This window comes from Hemibagrus wyckioides, linkage group LG19 (assembly GCF_019097595.1).
Source record: "Hemibagrus wyckioides isolate EC202008001 linkage group LG19, SWU_Hwy_1.0, whole genome shotgun sequence".
NCBI classification, from domain to species: Eukaryota; Metazoa; Chordata; class Actinopteri; order Siluriformes; family Bagridae; genus Hemibagrus; species Hemibagrus wyckioides.
In genome coordinates, this window is record NC_080728.1 from 16,008,350 (window position 1) to 16,030,631 (window position 22,282).

Sequence of the window (22,282 nt, forward strand, 5' to 3'; positions counted from 1 at the left end):
AAACTATGACCAGATACAGACTCAGTGACCACAGCCTGGCCATAGAGAGGGGCAGATACAGACAGAGCTGGCTGCCCAGAGAGGGCAGGTTCTGTCTGTACTGTAACCAAGGAGCGGTAGAGACAGAGCTCCACTTCCTCACATCCTGTCCAAACTACCAGGAACTTCCAAAACAATTCTTTCCTAAATTTGAGCTGATTTGTCCGGACTTCATCAAACTGGAGAACGACACAAAACTCCAGTATTTACTGGAGTCAACCAATCAGTGACGTGCTCATGACACACACACACACGAACACACACACACACACACACACACACATACACATACATATTTACACACACATACATATTTACACACACACACTCATACACACACATCTCACTCATACCTGTAGATTTTATGCTTTCATTTTACTATTTATTTATTTGTTATTTTATTCATTTGTTTGTTGATTTTGTAATTTTGTTTGTAATCTTTACCCCTTTTAAATGCTTTGGCAATACATGTACAATCTGTCATGCCAATAAAGCTCATCTGAATTTGAAAATTTGAGAGACAGAGAGAGAGAGAGAGAGAGAGAGAGAGAGAGATAATGAATTACATGTTTTTAACTCATGGACTTGATAGTAAAGTAAATAGAGAGCTGTGTAACATCTGTGGCTGCTGTTCAGGGTAAACTTACTGACTCACTCTTCTCTAATGAGGACTCTTGGGGTGAAAACACTGAAAGAGACTGAGTCAGCATTCTACACACACACACACACACACACACACACACACACACACACCTGCCCAGAGTACTGAATCTGCTTGACAGGGGCTTGATTCTACCGATACACCCACATCAGAACAGAGAGAACTGTCTCTCTGTCTCTCTCTCTCTCTCTCTCTGTCTGCTGTGTCTTTCTGTCTCTCTCTCTCTCTCTCTTTGTCTCTTTCTGTCTCTCTCTTTCTCTGTCTGTCTCTCCTGTCTCGTTCTGTCTCTCTCTCTCTCTCTCTCTCTCTCTCTCTCTCTTTTTCTCTGTCTGTCTCTCTCTCTCTCTCTGTCTGTCTCTCCTGTCTCTCTCTCTCTCTCTCTCTCTCTCTCTCTCTCTCTCTGTTGCTCTGTCTCTTTCTCTCTCTCTCTCTCTCTCTCTCTCTCTCTCTCTCTCTCTCTCTGTCTGTCTCTCCTGTCTCTCTCTCTCTCTCTCTCTCTCTCTCTCTCTCTGTTGCTCTCTCTCTCTCTCTCTCTCTCTCTCTCTCTCTCTCTGTTGCTCTGTCTCTTTCTCTGTCTGTCTCTCCTGTCTCTCTCTTTCTTTCTCTCTCTCTCTCTCTCTCTCTCTCTGTCACTTTCTCTCTAAAGGTTTCTTCCTCATACTATCTCAGGGAGCCCCCCCCCCACGCCTCAGGCTTCTCATTAGGGATTAATATTAGCGATTAATCACAACTTTACTTAACACTTTATTATTTCTATGTTTCTGTAAAGCTGTTGTCCATTGATAAAAGCGCTATACAAATAAATTTAACCGAATACAGCAAGGCTTGTAGCTTGAAGGAGCACCTGCTTATATCCGTCAGATTCATGAACACTGAACAAGCCGCGACGGTACTGACCTCACTACTGACCTTCTCAAACTACTGATTAAAATGCATTTCCATCTGTTTACATTTACCTGTCTTTGTGTTGTTTTGTTTACCTCATCTCATGTGGCTTTCATCGTTTCTGGCGAGTTGCCACAAATTTCTTCCCAACCCACCACCACCACCACCTACACCACCACCACCACCACCCCCTCCCTTCAGGACTCGCCCTAATTCACACTACAGCAGTTTCCATTTCTCTGTTCAGTGGCTACGAGTGCTCTGAAACCCCGGGCTTGTGTAATACACTACTCTTATTATCATGGTACAGCGACTGCTAGCATGTTCCTAACATTACCAGGCTATCAAACACACACATGAACATGCCATTTTCTCTAAAGCAGAGCCCAAGATATAACAGAACGGCATTAGCCGTGTAGTCTGAAGGTTCGACTCCTGATGACGCCCCAGTCATCCATGGCCAGGAGTCAAAGAGCGCTCGTGTGTCTAAACGGTAGATTGCTCCGTTTTTACACCAGTTTATAATATTATTAACATTTCAGTCCACCTTCCTCCAGTCTGTGCTGTGTCCAGTTTCACACACCTGATGCACGGTGCTAGGACTGAAATGTCCAAGTCCAGCCCTGGTGATTAGTTCAGCTTGAGTTAACTTGGGAAAGGAAACAATGGCAGAATGCAGGAGTATGGATTTGTTAGAGCTGCTGGTGTAAAAGCTCTACACACTGCTGGAGTTTCTCTCTGTTTATTATTCACTGTAGGTTTCATAAGAAATGGAGATGAACTCCAGACGTTTAATACAGCCCTGAGTTTATTGTCATGGAAACATAAGGTCATCAGGGATGCTGGCTACTGGCTACTTTCGCAATCTCTCTCTCTCACTCTCTCTAAATTGCTCTTTTTCTCTCTCTGTCTGTCTATCTCTCTTTTTCTGTCTCTGTCTGTCTCTCAATTTCTGTGTGTGTCTCTCTGTCTCTCTCTGCCCCCCCTCCCTCTCTCCCTCTCTGTCTCTCTCTCTGACCCCCCTCTCCCTCTTTCCCCCTCTCCCTCTCTCTCTCTCTCTCTCTCTCTCTTCGTCTCACTCTGTCTCACTCATTCTTTTACATTCCGAATCTGTCTCAAAGTCAGAACAAACAAAGGAAGAACAATCTGGATTTAACATTTATCCAAAAATTGTGAAATTGTCCGGACTAATTCTTTGTGAAATTGTACCATTTCTTCTTCTTCTTCTTCTTCTTCTTCTTCTTCTTCTTCTTCTTCTTCTTCTTCTTCTTCTTCTTCTTCTTCTTCTTCTTCTTCTTCTTCTTCTTCTTCTTCTTCTTCTTCTTCTTCTTCTTCTTCTTCTTCTTCTTCTTCTTCTTCTTCTTCTTCTTCGTATTATTATCATCATCATCAACAGTATTAATTAGTTTATTTATTTAGTTGTTTAGTCGGTGATAGAGCACATTATTGTGTGTGTGTGTGTGTGTGTGTCTGCGCAGTGCATGCTGCATGCTTTCTCCTAAAAATAGTGCACTTGCCTGAATCATTGGTTCAGATTTGACCCGTTTTCTTATCTCATCCTCTGACTTCTTTTGTGCCGTATTGCACTGCGGTAACTGACACGCTATAGAGCGCGCGAAAACAACACAAATCATTTTCTAAGCAAGCCTCCGACACACCCCTGATGTTTTGCAGGAAGCTTGCAGGGCATCAGCGCGTTAACTCCAAGGATTTACGCATCAGATCAGTATCTAGCAGCTAGCTCGGATATCGGCGTGTTGGTGAAACCTCAGATCGGTGCATTTCTAGAAAAACATAATAATACACAGCCTGTGGTCGTACACTGGTGAGAGTGTTTGTTGTGTAAATAGCACCAATGCAAATGTTATTTATACAAGTTGAAAGGAATAAGAAGGAAGCCGCAGACACACAGGTCTGTTTCATCTCCTGCGTCTGTGCTTCAGGGGACCTCAGAGGTGCTGTCTGTCCTGACAAGCGCAAACCTTGTGAATTCCCGTGTAATAAATTTACAGCAGTGTGTCTGAACACCAGCCTCCCGGCCGACTCGCTTCTCACTCCTGACCCTTACTCCTGCACGGAGCTTTTAAAGCTGTAGTATGGACATTTTGGGTTTTTAAAATGGAGAAGAAATCATACTGACCGCTTAACTCTGACTCGATGAGATTTTTTTTCTTAAAACAAGAAGAAAAAATAGTAACCTTCTTAGAAATTCAGAGAAAGTCAGAGTTTGGATAAAATTGCAACCTTCTTGAAATATTAACCCATTTTGTTTTTCAGAATATTGCAGTTTTATTTCTAGACATTTTCCTAATTAATTGACATTTTTCTTGAAATATTAATTTTTTAATAAATTATTATTATTATTATTATTTTAAATGATTTGTTTTTCCTCCCAAATTTGACTAAAAAATTAACACACTTTTGTCGCTTTGATGCGAGTGTTCTTCTGCCATGTTCTTGGACACCTCTTCATAAATCCTGTGTATTAATAAAAGCATTAATTGTACCCAGTCTCTCTCTTCTGCCTAAGCCCCAGCTTGCAGCACAGCTTGATGTATAACGTATGTATCTGCAAAACCGGCGTCAGATCTGACTCACTACACGCTTTTAATCCATATTTTAGACTCTTCCGGTTAACTCTGAGCCGACCGAGCCAGGAAATTTATCAACACGTAACTGTTGGTAGATGCTCCAGATTTCTACGTATGAAGCAGCTCACCTTCTCTTGTACATCATCCAATCAAAGGTGTTTATGGAAATGGTTTAGCAGCAGGAAGCTCATCAGACCAGATACGAGCTACAGGGCTAGAGGCGGTAGATCAGACAGGGGGTGATTTACCCTCGCTGGTGTCTGATGGAAAAAATGATCAGAATGGAATGTTTAAAGATGACTGGACTGGGAAGCATGTGTTTATTCTCCACGGCAATTTTAGAGTTTATGGCCCTAGACAGAAAATGGTAAAGTGCCACTACAAGACAAAAAACAAACCAAAACACCATTTTAAAATATTCATAACCATAAACTAATTCCCTGTCTAACTGTTGCAGCCTTGTGGTTAATTTAGTTCTGGATTTTAATAAGAAAGGAATTTAGTTGAGTGTGTTGACTTGCTAATGTTACATACTGCAGCTCTAAATGTGTTGACCTACTGCTAGCATGGGGGCAGCGTGATTGTTGCCCCAATGGGCCTTTGTTGTAGTTCCCATTTGCAGCAGTAATAAGTCAAGATCAGTCGAGGTTGGTTTGCATTTCCATGACCTGAATTTTTGAAGTAAAAGTCCAGACCACTATTTTCAAATATTAAGTAAATGGTTCAGTAAAAATTTAATCTTTTTCCCCTTATTTAACTCCACTTCTGAGGAATCTGATGTAACTTTGTAGGAGGGACAGTTCAACCACTTGCTCACACTCCTGTGGGCAGATCCACTCTACAGGAGAGGAGAGGAGAGGAGAGGAGAGGAGAGAGAGAGGGAGGAGATGGAGGAGACAGCAGAGAGAAAGAGAGCTAGAAGAGGGGGGGGGTGTATGGAGGAGAGAGGAGAAAGAGAGAGAGGAGAAACAGCAGTGAGGGAGAGAGAGGAGAGAGTAAGAGAACGAGAGGAGAAAGAGCAGAAAGAGAGCTAGAGGAGAGAGGGGGGGCACAGCAGGGTGAGGGAGAAAGAGAGGGAAGAGAGAGAGTGCGAGCAAGGAGAGAGAGAGAGAGAGAGAGAGTAGAGCACATTCAGATACACAGAGAGAGAGAGAGGACATTCAGATGCACAGAGAGAGAGTGAGTAGAGCACATTCGGATACAGAGAGAGAGGTGAGGACGGTGCATTAGTTGTTTAAAGGATAGCTGAGAGCGCGTGCTGAGAAGTGGAAAACAGATCATTTTTACGCGAGGAGAAAAGAGAGATGCTGTGAAGCTGCTTTCTTGGAGAATAAGAGTAGGAGGATGCAGAGCTGTTGATCGGGCGCAGTGTAACTTACAGGATTTCCAGGATGTCTTTTGGAGTGTATTCAGCAGTCTGATGCTGTGCACTGCGTCGTCTTCCGCACGATGCCCGCGTGAGTGTCTCGTTCAGGATGGAGCGCTGTGAGAGCGGTGTGGCCGTGGCCGTCCAGCCGAGTCCGTCCTTGGACAGCGCCGAGCTGGAGTTTGCCGAGGCTGCTCGCCGCGGGCACCGGCTGGCCGTGGGCGCATTCTATGGCTCCCGTCGCTCCAAGGTCCAGACTCAGCCAAGTCCCGAGGAGAGCATAGAGGGCATGGCGACAGCGTGCAAGAAGCCAGTGAGGCAGAGCGGGAGGGCGTGTGGAGGGAAGTTTCTGGTTTTTTACCTGGACTTGTCCTTTGTTTTCTTGTTAGAACTGGAGAAGCTGAGGATGGCGCGCGGCTGCCTGTGCTGTGTCAAATACATGATGTTCCTCTTCAACCTGCTCTTCTGGGTGAGTAACCATCCCTCACGTGCTTTAGAGTCAGCTTCCACAAAGATTTTTTAATTATGCGAGTTTGTATGTATATAAAAAAATCTCTTAATTGCAGTCCATCAGAAGTGTCCAGATGCTTTATGCATGCTTAGATATGAATCTTCCATCTGGCTTTGTTGTGGATTCTCCATTTTTCTTTCTTCGCTGTAAATGTTTGCAATTGCATTCAATTAAATTCTCAATTCCGATTGGTCAGTTTTCTTTAACAGCAGCTCTGATCACGGTTGCCGTCATTTAAATCACATCAGCTTACCCCTGGACTCTTGTACATGAGACGTTCGACAAAGCAAGTTGATGATGCGTGTGATTGTTAACATCTGTATGGTGATGTTTTATGTATGTAGATGTTGGAAGGAGTCTCCAGTGTTAGAGCTTTGCAACAGCTGGAGGTAAAGATGCGGCTTTCCAATACAATACACAGTGTTTAGAAGAGATGAATTTCACTGCAACATCTGCGTTTATTGCGTGACGTCAAGCGATATAAAGGAAAGACGAGTGGAGGTTGAGGGGATGGCTGATTATAGCTGATTTAACATGACTGATGACGCGTCTCATGGACATTCAACAACTGTAAAAGGATGATCAAGGACCATTAACGCTGCAGAATTCATCACTTCAGCACATTTTGTCCCTTTTTCATAGAAAAATAATCAGCCTGAGGTTGAGTAGTTTCACACAGCAGCGCATATCTTCCATGGATTATTCCTTACTTGAGTAAAATAGCTGAGATAATATCTCGGGAATCAGGGTTTATGCTAACACTGCAGCTCCAACACACTCATTAACTCCCTCAGAGATAAGACGAGACGTTTCGGTTCGAATCGCGTGACTTGAGACCAGCTGCTTCATCGCGGCTCGTTTTTCTCTGCTAACGAGGGAGTGTTTACTTACAAACGTCCCAAAGCGCAGTGGGGAAAATGTCTGTCGGATAAGATCCTCTCATAATCTCCTGAAATCCTCTCCAGCTCTCCCTACACCAGATCTGTGTGAAAATATCTCAGTACACAGCTGGAAGCTTTTTTACTGGGGCACGAGTTCCAGTAAAACTTTACAGTGGCCCAGTGTCATTTTCCTCAGCACTCTTTGTCACTCTCTCTTCGATCATAAGCTCCACCCCCTCGCTGTGCTCCTCCTCTCTTCAGTTTTGACTTGTGTTCCGTCAATAATTCATACAACATTGTAGCTATGGACTAAAGAGAGGTCAACACGCATCAGTGGTAATAAATAGCTTGTGAATTTGTACTTGGTATTTTATTTTTGTAATATTTTTCTGTGATCAGACTCTAGAGATCTGCAGATTAGGGTTTTTAAATATCAGGTCTTGACCGCCATCATCATCTTCATCTGCTGATCTCCCCAGTGATTAATGCAGTCCTGCAGTGTCTCTGTTCACGCATCCGGACACAAATGGACTCGGTGGGAGTTCATTGTAAAGCTGTAGGGATGAATTTAACGCTGTAGGAGTAAATTCAGCTCTGTAGGAGGGCATTGAACGGTAATTAAAAACATGATTATCGAACCCTGCTAGAGTTTATTTAACACTGCCGGAATTTTCTGTGCAGTGTTGATTGACGTCGGTTGATCCTTAAAAATAGCATTAATTCAGCCAAATACTGTTCAACAACATTACCAACATTTTCTAAATGAACCGTGTCCATCCAGTGGCCTAGTTTAAGTTGGAGATTAACTGTGTATGTCTGTCTGTCTGTCTTTCTGTCCATGTGTCTGCCTGTGTGTCTGTCCGTGTGTCTGCCTGTGTGTCTGTCCGTGTGTCTGTCTGACTCTTTCTGTCCATGTGTCTGTCTGACTCTCTTTCTGTCCGTGTGTCTGTCTGACTCTCTTTCTGTCCATGTGTCTGTTCGTGTGTCTGTTCGCGTGTCTGTCTGTCTGTCTGTCTGTCTGTCTTTCTGTCCATGTGTCTGCCTGTGTGTCTGTTCGTGTGTCTGTCTGACTCTCTTTCTGTCCGTGTGTCTGTCTGACTCTCTTTCTGTCCATGTGTCTGTTCGTGTGTCTGTTCGCGTGTCTGTCTGTCTGTCTGTCTGTCTGTCTTTCTGTCCATGTGTCTGCCTGTGTGTCTGTTCGTGTGTCTGTCTGACTCTCTTTCTGTCCATGTGTCTGTCTGTGTGTCTGTCTGGCTCTCTTTCTGTCCATGTGTCTGCCTGTGTGTCTGTCCGTGTGTCTGTCTGGCTCTCTGTCTGCCTGTGTGTCTGTCTGATTCTCTTTCTGCCTGTGTGTCTGTTTGTGTGTCTGTCCTTCAGCTTCCTGTCTGCTTGCCTGTGTGTCTGTTGGCCTGTGTGTCTGTCTGTGTGTGCTTCTATTGGGCTGTCTGTCCCTGTGGCTGTCTGTCAGTGTTGTCTTTCTGTCTGCTTGTCTGTCTACTTTGTCTGTCAGTCTGTCTCTTTCTCCATGTATGTTTGTCTGTCAGCAGTATCTGTATGCTTGCATGTCTGTCTGTCAGTGTGTCTGCCTGTGTGTCTGTCTGACTCTCTCTCTGTCCATGTGTGTCTGTCTGTCTTCTTGTCTGTCTGTCCGTGTGTTTGTCCATGTGTCTGTCTGTCTCTCTGCGTGTGTCTGTCTGTCTGTTTGTGTGTGTGTCTGTCTGTTTGTGTGTGTGTGTCCGTCTGTCCATGTGTCAATCTTTCTGTCTGTCTGACCATGCGTCAATCTGTCTGCCTTGGAGTATCTTGGAGTGCAGGATTAAAAGTATATGAGGAATGTAATGATACACAGCTCATCTCTCTGAAGGTTAAACATGTTTTTGATTCTGCGATGCTTTTCTGCTCATCACAGTGATGTGGAGTGGTTATTTACACTACTGTAGTTTTTCTGCCTGCTCATAACATTCAGTCCGTCCTCATCGGATCTCTTCATCTTCATCCTCATCGGATCTCTTCATCTTCATCACGGTGTTTCCTCATACAGATCCGTCACTCACTATCTTTTTTTTGTTTGTTTTTCGCATGAGTCTCTAACCACTGGAGCCTTTTGTGTGTAGAAATCTGAGGAGTTTCTGAAATATTCTAACCAGCCCATCTGGCACATACACTCGGTTTTTTTCTCCATTCTGACGTTTGATGTGAATATTAATAGGTTTTGTCATGAGCTTTTTCATCTTCATTTAGAGAAGAGGATTCAAGCTTTTAAATCGAGTCTTCAACTTTTAAGCTCGACGATTTCAAGCGAAATTTAACAAAATGTTTAAGATCTCAGTCACAGACCAGATTACAAAAAAAGAGTAATATTGCAGGTGACTAGATAAAAAGTTGTTAGGATGGATGTACACTTCAATAACATTTACACTATATTAACAAAAGTTTTGGGACACCTCTCCATATCATTGAATTTAGGTACAACACCTTTGGGATGAATTAGAGCGGAGACTGAGAGCCAGGCCTTCTCGTCCAACATCAGTGTCTGACCTCACAAATGTGCTTCTAGAGGAATGGTCAAAAATTCCCATAAACACACTCCTAAACCTTGTGGAAAGTCTTTCCAGAAGAGTTGAAGCTGTTATAGCTGCAAAGGGCGGGACAACTCCATATTACATTCATGTGCATGTAAAGGCAGATGTCCCAGTTTTGGCCTGGCTCTCAGTCTCCGCTCTAATTCATCCCAAAGGTGTTCTATCAGGTCGAGGTCAGGACTCTGTGAAGTTCCTCCACACCAAACTCACTCATCCATGTCTTTATGGACCTTGCTTTGTACACTGGTGTGCAGTCATGTTGGAACAGGAAGGGGTCATCCCCAAACTGTTCCCACAAAGTTGGGAGCATACAATTGTCCAAAATGTCTTGGTTATGCTGAAGCATTAAGAGTTCCTTTCACTGGAACTAAGGAGCCGAGTCCAATCCCTGAAACACCTGAATTCAATGATTTGGAGGGGTGTCCCAAAACTTTTGGCAATGTAGTGTATTCAGATGTCTGAACTGACATCATTTGGATCATTTTAAGCGTCAGGTTGACCATTATATTGCCCACGAATATCGAATAAATGCTTTCTGCTGATGCAGAAAATATCCTTCAGTCTTAAGGGGGGCACAAACTTTTGCACTCAGCTGTAATGGAAGGATTAAACAGTGATCTTTTTTTTAATATCCTCTTTGGTCTGTGATGTTTTCAGAAATATACTTACATGAACATTTTTATTTATGTAAGAGTGTGTGTGTGTGTGTGTGTGTGTGTGTAGCTCATGGCTGGTCATTCATATTTCATGAATCATTTGGCGTTAGTGATCCTGATGACCCTCTTAGTGATGTTTAATTCAGGAGACCTAAAGCAGTGGGCTAGACCTCCACGCAACACTTACAGAACACACACACACACACACTAAGTGGTGGTTCTTTTAAAGAAATCTAAGTGATGCATAGTCATAGTCTGCTGAAGCTGCACTTTTTCCACTGTTCTCACTGTGACTCCATTATTATTTATTAATCTGTGTGCTCTTTTCTCTGCTTTCTTCTCTTTATATATGTTGTGTGTGTGTGTGTGTGTGTGTGTGTGTAAGAGAGAACGAATGAGTGGATTTGAAAGAATGAGAGATTTAACGATTTAAAAGAAAAGGATTTGACCGATCCACAGTCCAGAGCAATCTAGTCTTAAATTGAGCAGGATCATTAAACTGCCTTTTCCACTTTTTCCACACACACCTACCCGATATTCCGAGCCGAGCTCAGGTTGTGTGTGTGTGTGTGTGTGAGCAAGAGTGTGTGTGTGTGTGTGTGTGTTAATGCAGTCTGAATACAAAACGTTCAGCTCTTTTATCCCACTCCCTCACTGAACTGCACAGATCCTTTGTGAGGTTTGTCGGATTTTTCCTCCTCTTTTCTTTTCCCCTTAAATCTTTTGTCAGTTTTTCCTCTCAATGCTTTCTAAAAATCGGATTTTTCATTCTTTTTATTATTTTGATGCATTAATCCTACTCTCTGCAGTCTGCAGTCTCACCACGAGTCCTCACGGGAATCCAAGTGCATGCTGGGCATTTTAACACAGGCTTAAGCCACTATGCTGCTGCTTCTTCTTTTTTTTTTAATTCAAAGATTAAGAGGTGTGTGTGTGTAAGGGTGGATCTTGCACGCGCGCACACACACACACACACACACAGGTTTGGAGTTGGGTTTTTTGCGCATGTCAGTAGGTTTTATGCAACACTGTACCTGAGAGATCTGACATCATCCTGTTATCCTATTCGGGTGGCACCAAGGATCATTCTAGATTTTTAGAAAATCTGCAAACACACACATACACACACACACACAGGAAAAAGTGTTTTTTGGGGGTTTTTTTTGCCTTTGAATGTTACATAACTGAGAAATCAGTGCTTTTGTCAATGTGTGCTTTTAGTCAGTAAAACCTTGAGCTCTATAAATTCCTGAAAATACTCCTGTGGTTCCGTAACAGCGAGATATCTCAACAGATTTTAATGGCCAATTGTGTTTTATCATCTGTGTATCACACACACACACACACACACACATGTGCACACACACACACGCGGAGAGAGTGAGTGAGAGAGAGTCCGCATAACAGCATGTAATATGAAATAGTGGGAGGTTGGAGATGTTTCCTGGTTCAGCGCTTTTACATATTTCCATCATTTCTGCCTCACAGCAGTCACTCGTTCCCTCTCATTTCAGGCACAGTGGAGCTATTAATGCGTGCAGAAGCCCACATACTGTTTGGGCCTGAGCGCTGCTCTTTTTGAAGGCTTATGAGGGTGGTGGTAGCTCAAGTGTTTAAGGCTCTGGGTCGTTGATCAGAAGATTCAGGGTTCAAGCCCCAGTACTGCCAAGCTGCCTCCATTGGGCTCTTGAGCAAAGCCCTCAATTTACCCTGCTCCAGGGGCGCTGTATCATGGCTGACCCTGCACTCTGACCCCAACCCTCAAGGATGTGCAGTAATGTATATGTGACAAATAAGGACAATAGCATTTTGAAGCTTTAAAACTAGACATATTGTACACACCAGTTGTTTTTGCTTTTTCAATAAGAACAGATTTGTCATTTTTTTCTCATTTCTAATGAGAACTGGTTCATGATTGGATTCATTTCCGGTGTTGTTGGCTCGTTGGCTCGTGGATGGCAGGAAGTGGATTGGAAATCTGGGAAGTAATAGCATTGGTTATAGTGTTAGACTAAGGATCAGATCAGAAGGTTGTAGGTTCCAGGTCCAGCAAGATACTGAGCAAGGCCTTTAACTCTCAATTGCTCGGTTGTATAAAAAATGAGATAAATATAAGTCACTCTGGATATGGACGTCTGTTAAATGCTGTAAATTTAAGTGTACATTCCCTCCTGTGTGCATGGTGTGTTCCTACTTCATGCCCAGTGTGCCAGAGAGTCCTGATCAGGATCAAGCTGTTATTGTAAATGAAGACAAGAAGGGGACGATTCCAGCCACCCCTCAGACGTGAAGCACTGTGTAGGGTTTGGGATCTTTGAGAGTTTGGGAACTTAAGAAATGAGAAGAGTCTACTAGAGTATGCAGCAAACAAAACACAACAAGGCAGTAAATAAACAGAATAGCTTAAAAAGAAATTGTATGCCGTAGAGTGGCCAAGACAGGGTCCAGAGTCTGGACCTTAACCCCTCAGAAAAGCTTTGGCAGCAAGCTGAAATCCTGGTAACTTTGATGAGCTGAAAGTCTAGCAGAGAGCAAAGGTCTAATGTTTCTTCTCACTGTTGGTGAAACACCACAAATAACTTGATGAATTCTAGCTGAATTTCCCACCCGGTCCAAACTGATAGAAACTGCTGGACAGATTGCTGCTGCTGTTGGTTATTAGACCGAAAAATTTGTCTTGGGACGTAGTGTATATGTGTGGGCGGAAATACATTTGTGTGCGTGCGTGTTTGTGTGTGTGTGTGTGTGTGTGCAGAAGGAATACCAACCTCTTATCTGGGGGCTACGTTCTTTTTCTCTTAGCTACTTTTTTGCTTCGATTTTTGCTTTAAACAAAATTGAATTTTTGTTTTGCTCAAGGTTATTACTTTCCATGCACCATACATGTTAGAGTTATGAAAAAGTAATAGTTCTGTCCTCTCTCTCTCTCTCTCTCTCTCAAACCTTCCCCCCTTCTCTCCCTCTCCCTTTCTCTCTCTTTCTCCCTCCATCTCTCTCCCTTTCCCTTTCTCCCTCTCTCTCCCCCCCTCTCCCTTTCTCTCTCTCTCTCTCTCTCTCTCTCTCTCTCTCTCTCTCTCTCAAACCTTCCCCCTTCTCTCCCTCTCCCTTTCTCTCTCTTTCTCCCTTTCTCCCTCTTCCTTTCTCCCTCCATCTCTCTCCCTTTCCCTTTCTCCCTCTCTCTCCCTTTCCCTTTCTCCCTCTCTCTCCCCCCTCTCTCTTTCTCTCTCTTTCTCCCCCTCCTTCCCCCTCTCTCCCTCCTTCCCCCTCTCTCCCTCCTTCCCTCTCTCTCTCCCTCTCCCTTTCTCCCTCTCTCTCTCTCTCTCTCTCTCTCTCTCAAACCTTCCCCCTTCTCTCCCTCTCCCTTTCTCTCTCTTTCTCCCTTTCTCCCTCTTCCTTTCTCACTCCATCTCTCTCCCTTTCCCTTTCTCCCTCTCTCCCCCCCTCTCTCTTTCTCTCTCTTTCTCCCTCTCTCTCCCCCTCTCCCCCTCCTTCCCCCTCTCTCCCTCCTTCCCTCTCTCTCTCCCTCTCCCTTTCTCTCTCTCTCTCTCTCTCTCTCTCTCTCTCTCTCTCTCTCTCTCTCTCCCCAGTTGTCAGGATGTGGTTTACTGGGAGTAGGGATCTGGCTCTCCATGTCTCAGGGGAGCTTCGCCACATTCTCTCCCTCCTTCCCCTCTCTCTCGGCCGCCAATCTGGTCATCATCCTGGGCTCCATCGTCATGCTGACGGGCTTCCTGGGCTGTATGGGCGCCATCAAGGAGAACAAGTGCCTGTTGCTGAGTGTGAGTGATCAGCCTCGATTCTCACAGTGGGCTAGCTCAGGAATCAGCATTTATACCTCTTGATTTTGTGAAAATGAACTTCACTATGTTTGAAGGAGCTTGCAGTTTTTCACAATTACCCTCAAGTAGTTTTCCGACACAGAAAAACAAGTTGCATCGCAAGTTTTGAAAAACAAGCTGTTTTTGGCCACAACCATCACAAATAACTAATTTACATAAGAGAAATTTTTAAGTGTAGGATTTATTGTATAACTTTCTTCGCTTTTCACTTCCCCGTGTTTGTTCTCTCTAGTTCTTCATCGTCCTGTTGATAATTCTGCTGGCAGAGTTGATTCTGCTCATCCTCTTCTTTGTGTATACAGACAAGGTAAAGCACAAACATTCACAAATCTGATTCATTTCATAAATCTCAGTTTTAAACCCGAGGGCCTGAGAGTCTGCTTTACCAGTTATAGAAGAGAAAATTCAGTTTGTTTGGATAAAATTTCACCATTACATCATATTATTTTCTGAAAACTGGCTTTTTATATACACCGATCAGGCATAACATTATGACCACTGACAGATGAAGTGAATAAGACTCCTCATCTCCTCATCATGGCACCTGTTAGTGGGTGGGATATATTAGGCAGCAATATATATATTAGGAAATATTTCATTTTAATTGTAAACAGCAACAAGGACATTTTATAAGGACTTTCAGTTAAAAATGAAACAATTTAGAGCTAGCTCAACTGGTTAAGGCTCTGGGTTGTTGGTCAGGGTTTGAGCCCCAGCACTCGCATGCTGCCGCCATTGTGCTTCTGAGCAAGGCCCTTAACCCTCCTTGCTCCAGATGTGCTGCATCATGTGCTCTGACCCTGCGCTCTTCCAAAGTTGTGATATGTGAAGAAAGAATTTCACTGTGCTGTAATGTATATATGACAAATAAAAGCTTCTTCCATTCTAAACACTGTTAAATATATCCAAGATAAAGTGCATAAAGTGTATTGCCCTGATTAATGAAGTGTATATAGTGGTGTGTATAATTATTAGAGGCATATTGTGTACTGTAGTGTGTACAGAGTATACTGTAGTGTGCATGAGTTTGAGCCGCCTGTGTGAACAGCTGTATCACAGACTGAATGGGAGTGATGTGAGTGTGAATTGTCTTGTAGGTGAGTGAGAATGCACAGCAGGACCTGAAGGAGGGTCTGCAACTGTACAACACCGACAACAACATCGGCCTGCGCAACGCATGGAACATCATCCAGTCCGAGGTGTGTGTGGGTGTGTAGGTGGCCGGGGGGTTGGGGAGTGTCTTTTGGGTGGTGTAAGTGTGTGTATACAGAGTGTTTGTGTCACACCTCTGGAGTTAGGGGTTCAATTAAAGCCTCTTTCCTTCCTTCCTTCCCAAAAAAGTCCAAAGTCATGTGTTGTAGGCTGATTGGCATCTCTGTGGCAATTCTATGGGTTTATTTTAGGTTTTTGAGTGTGTTTGTGTGTATTCAGCTTTAGCAGAGATTTTTGCTGTAACAAAATAGTTACTGCTTTTAGGAAATGTTCCCATGAATGTTGAAACAACAATCTCTCTCTCTCTCTGTAGTGGCAGTGCTGTGGTGTAACTGGTCACACAGACTGGCACGATGCCCTGCCCGATAAGACGGTCCCAGACCGCTGTTGTCAGGAGCATTATAAAGAATGTGGGCGCAATTCCAGTAACGTCTTCTGGTCTCAGGTGAGTCTCGTGAGTCTATTCTTTTACAAAAATAAGATATTATCTGATCTAATCACACTCACTCTGGCACACTCTAGGCCTTGCTCTTACATGCACACAGTCACTCTGACCATCATCTGATTTTCACAGACAACACACTGCGTAACAGACTCCTGACACCTGGGTTTTATTCTAATCCCCAGTGTTCACTCAAATAAACTGAGGAGTGAAGTAAGATGGAAACAGATCTGAAATCAGCACTGTGTCACTAATATCACCCATCGAGTCGTTTGTGCTTCCATTAAAATGATAAACTCTATATAACATGATGTATTAAAAAAATTTCCAGTTTATTTCAATGGGAATTTATTCAGAATCTCATGATGGAGTTTTTAATACATTATTGTTTTCTCACACTCAAGCTGGGTTTTAATGGAAATGAAATGGGGTATGGTTACTATTGGATATGAGTTCCTTTTGGATTTATTTGGATACATAATTAATATAAAGGAATATCTTGCGTTATATTTTATTTATTTTATCCAAAGCAACTCAAATATGAGGAAATACAAGCAGAGAGATATATCTAGCTTAACAGGGTAAAGGCATAAGAGCTTGTGTAAGTGCAGTTTATTTTTATTTATTTTTGATTTATTTTATTTTTATTTTGAATTTATTTTATTTATTGAATTATATGTTATTTTAATTATTATTTTATTTTATTTTGCTGGCATCTGGGGATGTAAACAGTTTAGTTTATTTTAATTATTATTTTAATTTTTATTTTATATGTATGTAATATTTATTTATTTATTTTTTGCTGGCATGGGGAGATGTAAACAGTTCAGTTTATTTTAATTAATATTTTAATTTTTAATTTAATTCTGTCGATTTTATTTTATTTTATTTTATTTTATTTTTCCAGCATGAGGGGATGTAAACAGTTTAGTTGTAGTGTTCAGGAAAGAGATGGAAAATAAAATATCTTATTACTCCCATTGATGACTCCAGGATTTCAAAAATCTCTTATACAGGTTTATACTGTATGAGACAATAAAATGGCATCATGCACTACTTAATAGCACCAACAACCTTTATAGTTCAATTATAAATATAGTCCTAATTAAAATAAAGCTTCAGAGTGATAATGGCAGTACTGAAATCTGAGTATTTCAGCATGGCTCATCTTATCCTGGGCCTTGAAGTGATTGGATTTATAGCAGAAATCCTATGTTTTCGTAGATTGTTGTGTATGTGTAGGTGACTGCACTCAGTGTGAACTTGTGCTTCGATTGCTAGGGCTGCTACGAGAAGGTTGTGGACTGGCTGGATGATAACAAACACCTGTTGGGCACCATCGCTATGTGTGTGCTGGTCATACAGGTATTTAAAGCAGGACATGTAACACTAAACACACACACACCTACAGGACGAGTACAAACAATACGCCTCATTCATCAGGCAAGAAATGTCGTGTGTCTGTGAAACATTTGTGTGAAGAATTTCACACAGGAAGTTCTGCAAGTTTTGTAAACACTGTATTTGTGTGTTAATAAATGATTTTATCCACACACACACAAAACTCCACAGAAGGCTAAGTTCACAGAGAGGAAAGTGCAAAATGGCAAAAAATGAAGAATTACTTTAAGACAGAAGTTGAACTACTTTTGACTCCTGTCTAAAAAAAAATAATTTAGCAGTGTGTTCAGCTCAGTCCCGGCGTCTGAAACGGCCAAAATATGGAGAGAAATTTCAACAGTGAAGTGAGATCAAAAGAAAACAATTTAACACAAACTGAATGAATGAGATTTTCTCTGCTACCTGACGCAGGCCACAGTGTTTTTTAAATTGCCTGGAAGATGAAGATGATGGAAGCGACCTATATTCCAGCTTCCATCCTGTGTGGGGGGAAAAAAAAAGACATGCTGGTCTCAGAATATCTGGGCATCATGTGCTAACCGTTCTGATGATATCAGTTCGGTCATTTGTGCCTCAACTTACTTCTGTGTAGTTCCAAAAAGTATGAGCACAAGTTAGGGTACAGTTAAATGACTTTAGATGTCATGACATGCATTTGTATTCACCGTCACCAGATTGTAGCAGTCATGTAATGGGAAGAGATGGCTGGTGGGTAGGAGGGAATTGGCAGATGACCTAGTGACATTTTAAATATACACCAATCAGGCATAACATAATGACCACCTGACTAATATTGTTTCGGTCCCCCTTTTGCTGCCAAAACATCCCGACCCATAGCGGCATGGACTCCACTAGATCCTGTGGTATCTGGCACTAAGATGTTAGCAGCAGATCCTTTAAGTCCTTTAACTTAAAGGAAAATTTTGATAGATACTGACCACTGCAGACCGGGAACACCCCACAAGAGCTGCAGTTTTGGAGATGCTCTGATCCAGTGGTCTAGCCATCACAACTTGGTCCTTGTCAAACTCACTCAAATCCTTACTCTTGCCCATTTTTCCTGCTTCTAACACATCAACTTTGAGGACAAAATGTTCACTTGCTGCCTAATATGAGGAGCCATGATGAGGAGATAATCAGTGTTATTCACTTCACCTGTCAGTAGTCATAATGTTATGCCTGATCGGTGTATAAATATAAAAATACAGTGGAACCTCAGCATTAGAATTGTAATTGTATTGCAATACGAAGACTAAATATAACCAATTTCCAGTACTGTAATCATATTTTTGCATATGAAAACAATCAAAACATTTAGAAAAGACATGTAGATGAAGTAAAATATGGAATAAATAGACATTATACATCACTTAAACTTAATTTCTTGCCACAAAGCTTGGGCTAAAAATAGAACAAAACCACCCACAGCATTAATCTGTGAACAAAAAACACGAAAAATCACCTAGCTTTTGAATGTTTGTCGAAGGCACCGTTGGTATCGTGGGTTGAAACAGCGTTCATTGACTGAAAAACAGTTCGCAAACTTCGCTTGGCTTTCCACTGACGCAAACAAGTGCAACTTAGCCGACGTTCGGATGCTGAAAATGCTTCGTATGCCGATGCGAAATTTCAATTATTAAGGCAGAAATTCATGAGGGAGCACGTTCGTATCCCGAGGTTCCACTCTACATCTACATTTTAACTGTATCTTGTCTAAGCTCTACTCTGACATCATTTCCTGTCTTGCAGCTCCTCGGCATGGCGTTCTCCATGACCCTGTACCAGCAGATTCACAGAGCGGGGAAGAAGTACAGTGCCTAAAGGGAAAGGACTTAAACCTCATTAACAAGAAAAACCTACAGCAACCCCGAAAACCTTTATAGTCCATTCTGCTTCCTGAATCTTTCCATGTCTGGACATTCTGTGCGTCTAAACATTTTAATTCCAGTCCCATTTCATCATGTATATTTGAAACCATATTTCCGAACACATGTTAAGGAATGGCTGATAGGCAGAATCGAGATTTGGTCGGAAGCAGATGCAAATGAAATATTTCTGAGAAGAGATTTTCGGCTGCTGGTGTTCAGCAGGATTAACGAGCCGCCATGTTTGTATAACGCATTCCCTCATGGAGGAAAAAAGACGGGATTTATTCCTCACTGCTGAAGACTGCCTATTTGTACAATAATGCATCTTCTCTTTCTCTCACCTTCGCGCTCTCTCACACACTCGTCCATCGTTCCCTCATATCTCATATATTGACTATAAAAGCATGTAACGCAGATATCTTTCCAGGAGCTAACTGTATAGTTGTGCACGGTGTTCACTTGCCCTTTTTATTCTATAAATAGATGAATATAATCCAGTTTATCGTGTGTGTGTGTGTGTGTGTGTGTGTGTGTGCACCGTGTGGGCAGAAAAAAGTTTTCCAACAAACTAAAACTTTGCCTTTAGGCCACTGTAGATCATTTTCCTTCTCTCTCTCTCTCTCTCTCTCTCTCTCTCTCTCTCTCTCTCTGTCTCTCTCGCTCTCAGTCTCTCTCGCACTCTCTCTCTATTGCTCTCTCTCTCACTCTGTCTCTTTCTCTTGCTCCCTCTCTCTCTTTCTCTGTTGCTCTCTCTCTCTCTCTCTCTCTCTCTCCTTTCTGTCTGGTTCCTTTGTTCTAATTTTTTTCAGTTACACCTCCCCAGTGGAGGTGATGGAGCCATTTCAGTGCAGATTATAAGACTCCGCGAGAGAAAGATAAACACAGAGATCGATAAAGGCCTCAACATCAGAACATCAAACAGAACAGCAATCCAAAGGCAAGTTTTAGAAACAGTCCACGTTTATACACAGCTTATACACGCTGAGCCATAAAGGCTTTCATTTCCTGCTGTCCCTGTGTGATTGTTCTAAGCGTGGTTTATTCCAGATTATAATCAAGTCACGATCTAATTTATATCTAAACTCCCGAAAGGAAAAACGATCGCTTCCTGCTTCTTTAAATGGTTTCTTCTTTGGTGTTCACATCAGAGCTGGACTGTTTTCAATTTTCTGAGGTAAATGCAGTCAGGGATTCATCTGCTGGAAAAGTTCATCATGGGTATGAGGAGCAAAAAAATCCATTTTCCTCCAATCCATTTTGCAGAAACATATTTCCTTTTCCTGTGAGAATATGGAGAAGTTAATGGTGGCCAAGTGGCGTCACTTCACAGCTGCAGGATCTCCAGTTCGGTCGTGAGCTCAGGTTGCTGTGTGTGTGTGTGTGTGTGTGTGTGTTTTTGTTTCCTCTGAGATCTCCAGTTTCCTTCCACTATTCTAAAACATGCTGTCTGAAATAAAATTGCTCTTAAATGTAAGTAAATTTTGGTGTGGCTGTGTGTCGCTTTGTGTCATCATTTTGTGTGTCAATTTTTGTCACTTTGTGTGATGCTGTTTGTGGGGTTGTGTGTGTGACTGTGTGTCTCTGTGTATGTGACTGTGTCTCTGTGTGGGGTTGTGTGTGTGACTGTGTCTCTGTGTATGTGACTGTGTCTCTGTGTGGGGTTGTTTGACTGTCACTTTGTGTGTTGCAGTGTGTGTGACTGTCTCTCTGTGTGTTGCTTTGTGTGGGCTTTTGTGTGTGACTGTGTCTGTGTGAGACACTGGAGTTTTGTGTGTGACTGTTTCTGTTTTGCTTTGTGTGGGGCTGTTTGTGTGACTGTGTGTCGCTGTGAGTGACTGTGTGTGTGAGACTGTGCGTTTGTGTGTGTGAGACTGTGTCAGTGTGTGTGTAAAACTGTGTCGCTGTGTGTGGGGGGTTGTGTGACTGTGTGGGGGGGTGTGAGTGTGTTGCTGTGTGTCTTTTTGTGTGTCACTGTCACTGAGAGTGGGTTTGTGTGTGTGTTACTGTGTCTCTGTGTGTGTCACTGAGAGTGGGTTTGTGTGTCTGTCACTGAGAGTGGGTTTGTGTGTGTGTTACTGTGTCGCTGTGTGTCTGTCACTGAGAGTGGGTTTGTGTGTGTGTTACTGTGTCTCTGTGTGGGGTTGTGTGTGTGACTGTGTCTCTGTGTATGTGACTGTGTCTCTGTGTGGGGTTGTGTGTGTGACTGTGTGTCGCTGTGTATGTGACTGTGTCTCTGTGTGGGGTTGTGTATGTGACTGTGTCTCTGTGTGGGGTTGTGTGTGTGACTGTGTCTCTGTGTGGGGTTGTGTATGTGACTGTCTCTGTGTGGGGTTGTGTATGTGACTGTGTCTCTGTGTGGGGTTGTGTATGTGACTGTGTCTCTGTGTGGGGTTGTGTGTGTGACTGTGTGTCGCTGTGTATGTGACTGTGTCTCTGTGTGGGGTTGTGTATGTGACTGTCTCTGTGTGGGGTTGTGTATGTGACTGTCTCTGTGTGGGGTTGTGTGTGTGACTGTGTCTCTGTGTGGGGTTGTGTGTGTGACTGTGTCTCTGTGTGGGGTTGTGTGTGTGACTGTGTCTGTGTGGGGTTGTGTGTGTGACTGTGTGTCGCTGTGTATGTGACTGTGTCTCTGTGTGGGGTTGTGTGTGTGACTGTGTCTCTGTGTGGGGTTGTGTATGTGACTGTGTCTGTGTGGGGTTGTGTGTGTGACTGTGTGTCGCTGTGTATGTGACTGTGTCTCTGTGTGGGGTTGTGTGTGTGACTGTGTCTCTGTGTGGGGTTGTGTATGTGACTGTGTCTCTGTGTGGGGTTGTGTGTGTGACTGTGTCGCTGTGTATGTGACTGTGTCTCTGTGTGGGGTTGTGTATGTGACTGTGTCTCTGTGTGGGGTTGTGTGTGTGACTGTGTCGCTGTGTGGGGTTGTGTGTGTGACTGTGTCTCTGTGTGGGGTTGTGTATGTGACTGTCTCTGTGTGGGGTTGTGTGTGTGACTGTGTCGCTGTGTGGGGTTGTGTGTGTGACTGTGTCTCTGTGTATGTGACTGTGTCTCTGTGTGGGGTTGTGTGTGTGACTGTGTCGCTGTGTATGTGACTGTGTCTCTGTGTGGGGTTGTGTGTGTGACTGTGTCGCTGTGTGGGGTTGTGTGTGTGACTGTGTCTCTGTGTGGGGTTGTGTATGTGACTGTCTCTGTGTGGGGTTGTGTATGTGACTGTGTCTCTGTGTGGGGTTATGTGTGTGACTGTGTCTCTGTGTGGGGTTGTGTGTGTGACTGTGTCTGTGTGGGGTTGTGTGTGTGACTGTGTGTCGCTGTGTATGTGACTGTGTCTCTGTGTGGGGTTGTGTGTGTGAC

General features: G+C 43.1%; 1 protein-coding gene across 2 annotated transcripts in view; it reads left to right on the top strand.

The window, feature by feature from the left end:
• Nucleotides 1-20,413, top strand: part of tspan9b (tetraspanin 9b) — a 38,977-nt gene extending 18,564 nt beyond the window's left edge. Inside the window, exons 2-8 of one of the 2 annotated variants that reach the window (XM_058417425.1) lie at nt 5,932-6,011; nt 13,760-13,951; nt 14,244-14,318; nt 15,109-15,210; nt 15,537-15,668; nt 16,947-17,030; nt 18,816-20,413. In XM_058417425.1, coding sequence (XP_058273408.1) covers nt 5,949-6,011; nt 13,760-13,951; nt 14,244-14,318; nt 15,109-15,210; nt 15,537-15,668; nt 16,947-17,030; nt 18,816-18,887 — 720 coding nt within the window. In that variant the 5' untranslated portion in view covers nt 5,932-5,948 and the 3' untranslated portion in view covers nt 18,888-20,413. Of the gene's footprint in view, nt 1-5,353; nt 6,012-13,759; nt 13,952-14,243; nt 14,319-15,108; nt 15,211-15,536; nt 15,669-16,946; nt 17,031-18,815 lie in introns of those variants that run through there. The other variant, XM_058417424.1, reaches the window with a different exon arrangement.
• The last annotated feature ends 1,869 nt before the right edge of the window (nt 20,414-22,282 follow it).